Consider the following 11,181-nt stretch of genomic DNA (forward strand, 5'->3'; position numbering starts at 1 on the left):
TTTCCCGGCGTTCGGGCGCAGAGAGGCGGCCGCGGGCGCCCTGCCCCGTCGGGGCGGCGAGGCGGCAGAGCTGTCAGCCCCGGCGGCTGCTCTCCCCTCGCAAGTGTCTGCGTGGCCCTGACCCCGCAAGTGCTGCCGCTCCCCTGGCTGCTGCCTGCGGGGGCTGTGGCTGCCCGCGGCCCCTCGGACGGGGGGACGCATGCGGTGGGTGCTGCCGGTAACTCCCTCAGCAGAGCCGAGCACCCCAAACCGCCGCGTTGTCCTCGGCGGCTCCCACGTGCGCTCTCTTTGGCTTTTATTTTCCCCCGGGGAAAAAACCAAAGTCACCCTTTAAGGGTGACGGATCGCACGGTGCAGTGAGGAGCACCGCGGCGGCACCGCTGCAGCGCCTGCAGCTGCTCAGGGAGAGGGGGACCCCCGCGGCTCATCGGGGTGGGGGCTGCAGATGCCGGCCCGGGGACGGTGGGCGCTTCGGCTGCGCTCCTTTCAGGACGTGCGGACAGGAGCTCGGGGGGACCCGTGGTGTTTTAAGGTCAAAACATCAAATCGAGGAAGGTAGTTGCTGCCACGCCGGGATCAGTGAAACGCTAGATGAAAGTCGCTACATCAAAAACATGCTTCAAGCAGTATAATATCCCTTGATGTATTCTCTAGAGATGATTTAAAGAGGCGATGCAGCCTATTTGAGGATTTGTATGCCATATGCTCGCCTTTTGCTGCTGAGGAAACAGTATGCATTTATACAGTTCTAATATAAAATATGTTAATTGTTTGGACGGTAATGCCGATGGGCTGTGAGGGAGTTGGAGAGTGGCCCAAGCACTCGCACGGCCAAACTGCCTCTGCTCAGCTCCCGCTGCTGCCCCGGGGGTCCGGCCGGGGCCCGTCGCAGGGACCCTCCGGCCCAGAGACAAACCCACGGTTTTACGGCCGTCCCCGGCGCTGCCGCGTCGCAGACAAACCGCTTCTTTGCGTTTCATGCGTGAGGCGGTTGCATGGGTTGAGTTTTGGAAAGCCCTGTAAATCGGGGTCTGGTGGCCGCATCTCCGAAGGGAGGCGGTGGGGACAGGGGAGGACGGTGGGTCTCCGTCTTGGGAGGGCTGTAGGTGAGCAGAGATGGAGCTTTGAGTCCCGGGGCCAGAGCAGTGCAGGGCCAAAGTGGCTCCAGGGAGCATCATCCCCACCGGGGGAAGGCGCTTCCTCTACTTTGCGTGCAAAAATCTGCAAAACGATAGCTTTATCGCGAACAAAAGCACACTTTGATTGCATGATGCATGATCCGTAGCGGATTGCCATGGGACAAGGTGGCAGCCACCGGTGCATGCGGATGGAAAACCCGACCAGCCGAATTCAGCGTGGGCAGGGCTGCCGGTCCCCCTGCCTGCCGGTCCCCCTGCCTGCAGCCCTGCCGGTCCCCCCGCCGGCAGCCCCTGCCTCGGGGCCTCCACACCGCACTGCTTTCCCAGGGATGGTGTGTCAGGACCCGCGTTGCCATTTTCCCATCTTTTTCCACCGTTCCCCCCCAGAAGGGGTTGGGGGCCCGGCTGGCGCTGGGCGCAGCTCGCTGGACAGATGCTCCGAGCCGACGGGGTTCGATGGGATTTGCGGACTGCCGTTTCGTTGCAGACATGAGTATTAAGCTCCCTGCTCCGATTCTGGCGAGAACTGTCCCCACTGCATTCACCTGCTTTGTACGGTGCGATAGCTATTGCCAGAATGAATTTTCTGCAGAGCGTGTCCCCCGGCAGCGGACACCTCGAGCACGCCGGAGCAGTTGGAAGCGGTCCATTGCTGCCACAAGGCAGGATTTAAGGGTGGTCGGGCAGTGCAGGGCAGGGAGCTGCGGGGGGAGGGGGGATGGGCGGGAGCCCTGAGAGCGGCCGGCTGAGACCCTGTGCCCCACCGCAGCACCCGCCAGAAAAGTCATCCCTCTGTGCTGCTGACAGGTCTTTGGTCCGAATCACTCAGCTCTGATCGTAAATGAACGGCAGCAAATCGGGAGTTAGGGCTAGTAGCATAGTTCTGAGCTGAAACACACTGGAGTCACAATAAAAGGGCAGGTATGCAGGCCTGGGGCTTAATAAAAATAACTCCCTGGACTGACCGTGGCCATTGCGAGAGTCAGTTTGTACCTCGACTTGGAAATAGTGTGACAATCTGCCTCCATCCTGGGGGTCACGAAGAGGCGAATTGCAAATCCTGATGCCGTAGCTGTGTTTGGCTTCAGCTAATCTAAGATGGAAATATTGGAGAGGAGGCTGTATGAAATGCAAACAAACAGATGATGAGACTGGTAAGGTAATAAAAATGAGATCAGCGAAATGAGCTCTTCCTTATTAAGATTCCTTTGTCTTACACAAGCATCCAGTAATGAAAAATGAATCTTCCTAGCATTCGCTTCTCAGCACTACATATGGGCTATTTCCTGAACAAACAGCTGCCAAAAGCCAGAGGAAAGCATGGAAGGCTGTTATCGTCAGTGCAGTGCACAGGAATGAGAGATTTGATTAACATTTTCTTTAATTCTCTGCTATTTAAGTGCTCGTACAAAATGTTGGCCAGCAGGGCTAAGCCTCAATAAATACGACACATTGCAGAGTTGGAATAACCTATCAGGTTTTTTTTCTTAGAAAGCCAAATCAAAACTTCATGTATTTTTTCCACCCCTCGCCAGGCCGGTCGGGGTTGCGTCGCGCCCGAGGGGCTGATCCTGAGGTGCAGGAGGGGATGGTCCTGCAGCGCAGGGCTCTGCCTCTCGGCTCCTGCATCCCGTGGCACCGCGGCATCCGCAGCCCTGGCATCCCCCGGCATCCCCCCGGCATCCCCCCGGCATCTCCCGGCATCCTTTCCCCTTCTGCTTCGGTACGTGAGAGCAGGAGCCCGGGTCCCAAGGCTGGTGGGGATCCGACACGTCTATTTTTAAACATTATTGTGTCAAAAGCAAATCAGTATATGGGAAACTGGGAGCTCTTCCGTAGGTGATGGTGTGACAAGAAAATCCTCTTCTGACAGAAATTAGGCCAGTCTCTTTTTTTCTCCCTGAGACGGAGTTGTCTTGGCTTTATTTATGAGCTACCAGGAAAAGCATCCGAGCCGCACTTCCATCCCTGGCCATGCGTTGCAATGCACGTGTGGATTTTATTGTATAAATTATTTCAACTAGCGTAATTGTAATCATGTTAATTGCTATGTAATCTTCACTAATTGTTGTTGTATGTCATTTGCTTTGGTGTGAACGGCACATTGCAGAACTCCGTTTGGCTTCGAGATGCCTTCCGAGTTCTGCATCGGGCTCTGCTTCTGCCTTCGGCCGGGGAAGACCCTCCCCGACGCGACGCTGCGGCGAGGAGCGGGGCTGCGCTGGGCGGCTGCAGCGCGCTCGCGGTCCTGCCTCCTGCGGCGTCACCCGCCGCCGGGGCTGCCACCGGCTCGGCGGGTTATTGCGAGCCTTGGGCGTTACTGGCGGCACTTAGCCGGGGATTTGCGGATGAGCAGAGGATGCTGCAAGATGGGACGGGACCGTCTCGCGCGCCTGCCCTGCCTTGTGGGGAGGTTCAGAGAAGATCGGCCCTGGGGTGGGTTTTTCGGTCGCCATCGGGGGGGGGTTAGAGGAACAAATGATGAGGATGGGGCGCTGGTATAGTAGTGTGGGGTCCAGCCGCGCTTGCGTGGCTCGCCCGGCGCTGGGGGGCGGCAGCCCGGCCTCCCCGGCTGTGCCAGCCCGGCGGGACGCGGCAGCACCGGCACCAGCCCCCGGGCTTGTTCCGTCAGAAACCTGCTGCATGGGAGAAATGACCTTGTGGTCCTCGGGCTCCTTTTGCAGAAAGTAATTAATTGCAACGGAGGTGTGATTTCAGCGCACCCATGATGCGGGAGCGGGGGATGCCGCCCTCACACATGCCAGGGCACACCGGGGCACACCGGGGCACACCGGGGCACGCCGGGGCATGCTGGGGCACACCGGGGCCGGGGTGGGCAGCAGGTCAGAGCCATCGCAGGGAAGGGTCTCCAGAGGTGGGCAAAGCGGATTTTGGCTTCCCAGGAGGGCGAGCGATGATGGGTTTTGCTGGAAGGACCCGAGCATTTTAGATGCTGGAAAGCAAGAGGAAAAGCATCAAAAGCGGAGAAATCCCGGCAGTGTTTCCCCACCGCGCGGTGCCCTTTTGCTGCTGGTGTAAGCCCTGAGGAGTATTTGCATTTTCATGTGAAACGCAGTCGGACACCAGACCGCGCCTGCGCTCGCCAGGCAGCTGGTGCTGCTAGGGGTTAGCACGCCACGACCCGGGCACCGACCTGCCGGCGCCGGCACCGCGCGCTGACCGGGGGCTGATGAGCCGTGTCCGGAGAGATACGGCTTCCCTGGGAAAACCAGCCCTTTCCCTGGCGTGTGCCGTTGGGTTTTGCTTAACGAACGCGGCTAATAGGAACTGTTGGGAGAGACAAGGATGGAGGGGGCGGTCCTGGGCTTCAGCTCTTCTGCGGGAAGCCGGGGCATGGCGAGCACGGGCAGGAGATGCTCCGTTACACAGAGGTCCCCGGGGGCTGCGGGCGCTCGGCGGCCGGGCTCCGACTAGCCGTGGGAGCCGCGGGAGCAATCCCGTGTTTGTGGCTCTCACTCCATTTCAGGCTCTAAAGATTTGCATTGAAATAGTAACTGTCCGTCGTGCCGAGCAGGACAATAAATAGCAGCGCGTAAACCGTCCCTCTTCACAGTCCATTAGTGTTTCTTACCTCTCCAGCTCACTTTTATCTGAGTCTTAAAAACTAAAGAAAAATATTGAAGCTGGCTGTTTAATTTATGCAAGCCGGTTGTGCAGCGGTTTACAATATTATTTGGAAACGTAGAGAGTGATTGGAGCAATTTCTGTGCAAATTCTCATGGAAAGGATTACAGCAGCTATTTAGGTAAGACGCAATTTAGGCTCCTAAAACCCGGTATTATCGAAATGTCTTAAACTATTAATCAGCGGCGAGGCCTCAGCAACGGCGGGTGCAGCGGTGCGGGGTAGCCCCGGAGGTTGCTGCGTTCCAGGGAGATTAAATCGCCGGTTAATTCATTTCACGTCGGATAATCAAATGGTTTGGGCCCGTTTAATGAGCTGCGGGGCCAGGCGGGCATCGCCGTGCCCTGGGCTGTGCCGGCGGGCGCCGGGGACCCGAAGCCACTCCATTACCCCGTCGCTTCTGCAGTCGCTTGCGTTTCCCGGCCACGGAGTTTGGCTGTAACCCGTCTCGGCGTGTGAATTATTTCACGGGTCAGCGGAGCCTGGTCCGAAGGGGTCCAGCGCAGTGGCTGGATTATCTGCTCTCACCCCGTTCCCATGGCAACCCCGGCATTCCCAGGGCAGGATGCTTCATTAGTGGCGATGTAAAACTTGACCAGTGCTCCCACGCCTCGAAGCCTGCTGGCCTGCCAGAGACGGGTTTATGTTTAGGTTCTGCTCCTTTACTCTGCCCTTCGCTCCCTTTTCCCCTTCTCCGCTCTCTCTCAGACAAATTCGCACCCCGGCAGCCTTCTCATTAAGGCCAGGTCCAGCTCCTCGGCTGAGGGGTGCCGGGGTGTCCGCCAGTGGGGATAATCCAGTGGCAGCTGCCAGCACCGGCCGCAGCCTTTGTCGGAACGCGTCGCCCGCAGGCGCCTGCGCTCCCCGTCCCAGCGGCAAGCGGCTGCGCGTGAGCCGCCTATAGATAGTGACGGGCTGTCATTGATCTGACGCGCTGTGCCGAGGAGAGGCACGGCGGCGCGGCTCTGCAGAGCGCCTGCCTGGTTTCAGACGTGCCCTGGCAAAGAGGCCCTTTGCCTTTCCCCACAGTGGGACAGGCAGAAAATCCAGTTTTTCAGCCCTTCAAGCTGAAAAGGTGCTTAAAGCGGAGGGCACGTAAAGTGTCACACTGGGAGCTTAGTGCCAGCAGTGCCACCGAGGCCACCGGTGACCGCAGCCCCCTCCCCATCTCTGTGCAGCGGCTGCACGAGGAAGGGGACACACTTGGGGCAGAGAAGGCATTTGGCAGCTGGCGTGTGCCACCGTCCAGCCGCTCGGGAGGGCCTTCGGCAGCCGAACAAGCACCGCATTGGCATCCCGCAGTGCCCGAGGAGATGCTCCCAAGCTCCTGTCCTGGTGGATCGGGGGGGGGGGGGGGGGTCAGTGCCATCGAACGCTTTGGGGAGGGACAGGCGGGTTCTGGAGGAAGGCAGGACCGTCCCCTGCTCCCACCACACTGCCACCCCGTCCTGGTCCCGCTCAGCGAGCGGCTGCTGCGGGGGTGGGTATGGTGGTACCGTAGCAGTCCCGGAGCAGCTCATGCAGCCCCACGGTGAGGGGCAGGAGGGAAATGCCGAACGCCGCCTGGCCGGCAAGGCTCCTCCTGGGCGCCGTCTCCTGCAGGGCTGCCACCGTGTGCCCATCCCCGCCACAGACCTGCTGCCTGCTGCTCTGCTCTCAGCGCGCAGGGCCGTGCCACGCTATCGTTATTATTATTGGTATTATTACTGTTGTTGTTGTTGCGGCGGTGGTGATCATCATTACTGCCCTTTCTGCTGCTTCCCCCCTGCACAAGCTGCGACCCTGGTGGCAGGAGCAACAGCTGCCCGTGCTGAGCCGATGCCGTCCCCAGTTTGGCACCGCGTTTCGGCTAAACCAAGGCCCCAGCCGGCCCGCCAGCCTGCCGGGGATGGGCTGCGTGCTCTGGGCATGCTCTCCTGCCGTGACGGTGACCCGTGTGGCTCCTCTTCGGCGAGCGGAGGTGGAGCCCACGCAGCTCCCACGTCCGCATCAGTCCCCATTTGCAGCGCGACGCCCCATCCCCACACGTCGCTTCTGTCAATTGCTCTTGAACGAGCGGATTTTTTTCCCCAAAGTGCGTTTGCTTGGCAGGATTGGCGCCGTCGGGGTGGGGAGAGTCCTCCAACCACCCGGCTGTGCACTGCTGCCCGCTCTGCAGGCTCTGCCTCCCCTTCTGGGCCTGTCTCCGCTCCTCCGAACCTGCCTGAGCCAAAGGAAATCCCCACGGGAAAGCAGTTTGTCCCTTCGGGCGTGCTGCTCGTGCTCAGCCCCGGCCAGGCGTTATTTGGCTCTTGCAGTTCACAATCGTTTTTCCTCCCCAGCAGCCGCCTGGGTGAGACGTGCCCCAAAATAACGTTAAGATACATTCGGGGTGCCCTGTCAGCCGGCTGCATAAGATTTCAGTGAATAATCTTTGGTTTGGACAGAAATAAAATAAATCCTACATATTGCTATAATCTGACAGGGAAAAAAAAGGACACGTGGAGGTGCGTGTTGGTTTGGCAGAGCTCAAGGCGGTCCCATCACACACTATGCTGCGGATTTCGCCAGGTTGGCTGACTTAGGGTTATTTAAGATAAAATCTTTGGGCATTGCCCAACCGCTAGGTGCAGCAGGGGGAGTTTATTCTGAGGCTGCTATGCAAATAGCGGCTTTTCGCTGCTCAGCCTCCTCCTTGCTGAATGACATTACGGATACTGGAGCTCACGCAGCTGAGACTAACGCCAGCATCTCTTCTTTAGGGTGAGCAGAGACGCCAAGGAACCAGCAGCGAGCCGGCCGGCGTCCTCCCGCAGCGCCGCCAGGTCCGTTGATGCTGCCGATCCAGGGAGGGTTGCGAGTCCCGCGCTCGGTGCTCGACGACGGGAATATGGAAAACCTCGGGCAGATGAAGAGGAGCTGGAGAGCCCGAAAAAGGCTGCGGATAGGACAGGAGAGATGTCCCCGTCGCTGCTGCGGCGAGGGGGGTCCCCAGCCCCAGACGGGAGGTTCCCCAGCCCGCTGTCGCCGACGGTGCCGAGGAGGAGAGGGCTCTCTCCAGCGGCGGGGCCGGTGCCCAGCTCGTCGGCCGCCCTCTCTGAGTATGTGGAGGAGCTGCGGCGGCAGCGGGGAGCGGAGCGGGAGCAAGGGCGCCCGGCGCTGGGCGACACCTCTCCCCTCCCCATTTACCGCACCACCGGTGCAGCGGCCCTGCGGCGCTGCAGGGCTCTCCCGGCAGCGGCGGAGGATTCCCCAGGGAAGCTGGATGGGAATCAGGTGGGGGAAGGCGAAGGAGCAGGCGCCGGCCTCGTGCGCTCCTCCAGCCTGCGGAGCATGGCCTCGGAGCCGGCCGAGCCGGCGCGCTCCCCGGCACTGAAAAGAGCATCAAAGTTTGGCTCCTACGACTCCCTCCTGCAAAACCTCGACAGCTCTGGCCGCCGGCCGAGCTCTGCGGCCGTGGGGATGGAGGTGCTGGGCACACTGCAGCCCAGCTCCTGGAGAAGCTACTTGGAGCCATCGGTGGAAGAGGTGGAGGTGGGCAGGGGCGCTGGGGGGCTCCTGAGCTCACCGTCCAGCGACGGGCCGGGCGAGGGGAAGGGCAGCGACCCCTTCAGCTGGCGAATACCCACCCTCAACTATGAGAGGAGAACCAACATCGACTTCGACGACTTCCTCCCGGCCATCCGCAAATCCCGCTCCACCAGCAGCCTGGCCAAGCCTGGGAGGGACAGAAAGGACGGCCACCGGCCCCTCACCGTCCGCTTCCAGGATGAAGCCGTAGCAGGCGGCTCGGCGTCCACCGAGACAAAGGGCACGGCCAAGCGCAGCCCGGCCCCACAGGAGGACCCCGGGGACCTCTCCGACTCCTCCTCATCCTCCGGCTCCCTCCTCTCCTCCCGGAGCGCCGACAGCATCAAGCGCCGACCGCGGCCCCAGAGAGGGGATGGGGAGGGATGCAGCGGCAAAGCCACCCAGAGCAGCGGGGCAAGCCGCCGGGCGGAGGCAGAAGGGAAGGAAGACGATGTCAACAGCATCATGAAGAAGTACCTGGGAAAAGACTAAGGTAACGGTGCTGAGCCTCCCACCGGCACCAGCTCAGAGCCGTGGTGGCAGTTTGGCAGTGCTGCCCCCGAGCCGCTGCTCCTCCAGCCCACACAGTGCCTGCAGCGATGCCGTGGGGTGCGTGGGGACAGGGTGGCACTGGGCCAGCGGGTGTCCCCGTGCTGCCCCCTGACATGCTGGAGCAGCCCCGGGCAGGGGAGGTGCTGGCCCGGCTTCGGCCCCGCTGCCCGCCTGTGCTCCCTGCTCTGCCGCAGCCAGGACGGTGCCAGGGATGCCCCGCGACGCGTGTGGCACTGGGGATGGCACCACACTGACCCTCTCCTTGCCCCCTTCAGAGCTGCAGGGGGGGTGGGCAATGGGGACGCTGCCAGTGCTGGGGACAGCCCCAGAGCTGGCCACAACACCAGCCCCGAGTCCATTGGGGTCCCCCGGCGACCCTGTCCCCCAGCTCCTACCACACCACCCAGCAGACACATCCTCCCGAGCCCCGCTCAGCGCTCGCCCCGCTCAGCGCTCACCCCGCTGCTGGTGCTCATTCAGTTATTTGGAAATCCGCTTTGGCCGGACGCTGGAGGTCACCCCCTCCGGAGGAAGGGGGTCCCGCCTGGACCAGGCGTGCTTCCCCCGGCTAGCAACTGCCTCCGACAGCCGCTTGGCTCCAATTTCTCTATTGCAACTGACACTTCCAGAATTAGGATTTATTACTGCAATCCAGGTTTGAAAGCGAAGTCCCTAATGAATGCACCACAACTGTAATTAAGTGTTTAAAATAGATTAGAAAAACATTTTGTAAAACCATTGCCTTTAGACTAACTTATTGGATGTCAAGCTGTGACCAAATTGACTAAGCCAACACAAGAAGGGAGCGCGTGTTAATAAAACATTTCTTTCCAGGAAGCGCAATTTGCATAATGAAACGTCCCACTTTCTCCAGACTTTGTTTCAATAAACGGCAGCAACCGGCCTCAGCACCGCACCGGCCGAGGAGCCGCGACCGGGCAGCCCGCTGCCTCGCTCCTTTGGAAGAGCGCCCCATCGCAACCCTGTCATTTAAACAGAGGCTGAAAGTGGCTCCCCAAAAGTCGTGGGATGGTTTTACAGGCGACGAGACTTTTTTTGTTTTGTTTTCAAACATATCCTGCTTTCCGTATGCCCCTGCCCCGTTTCCCATCACCGCAGCTTTGCTCAGGACCAGCCGCGGGGATGAGGGACTTTCTTGTTCTCCTGCAGTCGTTTGACTCGGGAGTTGGTGCTGTAATTAAAACCCGGCGGCCGCCGTAGGTGCCTGATAATTTGCCACGCTGGCCGGGGGAAGGCCACGCTGTAAAGACCTGAAGAAACACCAGAACTTTTTGACCCGGAAGGTGCAGCCCAGATGTCTCATCCCACGTGGCGCTGCTCAAAAACCAGCTGAACGGCCGAAGGATGCTCTTGGGTCTGGATGTGACACCCAGCAACAGTGGAGCCGGAGGGTCCGTCAAACCGAGCCGCACATCGCAGAACCTCTCTATATGCTTTTCTTTTCTTTTCTTTTTCTTTTTAATGTTTCCGGAGGCTGAGACTTTCCCTGAGGCTTTTATAATTCCGTAGATGTTTGAAGACAGATCTGTATGTGCTTTCATGGCTTCTGCCCATCTGGGACACGTGGGCACATCCCGCTGGCACGCAGGGCAGCGCTGCGGTGCACGTGGCGATGGGAGGCTGCATTCGGATGGCTGCTTGGTTTTTACACAATAAAATATTTGCTTCTTTGACACGAGCCTCTCCTGGTCTTTCCTTTGCCCGCAGCGAGAGCAGGTCCACAGAAGCCGCCTGGTGCAGAGCCGAGCGCTCCCCCCGGCGGCCCCCCCGGCTGGGGGCTTCTCACCGGAGACCCTCAGAATCACAGAATTACAGCATCTCCTAGATTGGAAAAGACCTGTAAGATCATCTGGTGCAATCATTAACCTCACACTGACGACCCACCACTAAACCCTGTCCCTGAGCGCTATACCTACGCGACCCTTAAATACCTCCAGGGATGGGGACTCCACCGCTGCCCCGGGTAACGCATTCCAGTGCCTGATGACCCCTTCAGTAAAGAAATTCTTCCTAATATCCACTCTAAACTTCCCCTGGCGCCGCTTGAACCCTCCAGCCTCCCCATCTCTCTGTACTCACAAAAAGCTCTTTTTTTCAGCCTCGAAGGGATCCAAACTTACTCATTTATCGGAGGTTTGTGGCAAAATTGTACAGGTACGTGAACATATCTCTCCTTTCCCTCCGGGATTTCTAAGTAATTTGCTCGCCTGGGACATTGCACCAACCCAGTTGGAGCCTCCGGGGCAGCCGCAGCGCGGCAGCGGCTTGGAAAGGC

General features: G+C 59.7%; 1 protein-coding gene across 4 annotated transcripts in view; it reads left to right on the plus strand.

Annotated features, from left to right (window-relative positions):
• The window catches only part of MYO18B (myosin XVIIIB), a 78,976-nt gene extending 68,397 nt beyond the window's left edge, over window positions 1-10,579 (plus strand). For all 4 annotated transcript variants that reach the window (XM_082491697.1, XM_082491700.1, XM_082491698.1 and 1 more), the window contains 2 exons: window positions 7,526-8,826; window positions 9,720-10,579. In XM_082491697.1, coding sequence (XP_082347823.1) covers window positions 7,526-8,825 — 1,300 coding nt within the window. In that variant the 3' untranslated portion in view covers window position 8,826; window positions 9,720-10,579. The remainder of the gene's footprint in view (window positions 1-7,525; window positions 8,827-9,719) is intronic.
• Window positions 10,580-11,181: the final 602 nt, after the last annotated feature.

The sequence above is a fragment of the Vanellus vanellus genome (assembly GCF_965231255.1).
Source record: "Vanellus vanellus genome assembly, chromosome: 16".
NCBI lineage: Eukaryota > Metazoa > Chordata > Aves > Charadriiformes > Charadriidae > Vanellus > Vanellus vanellus.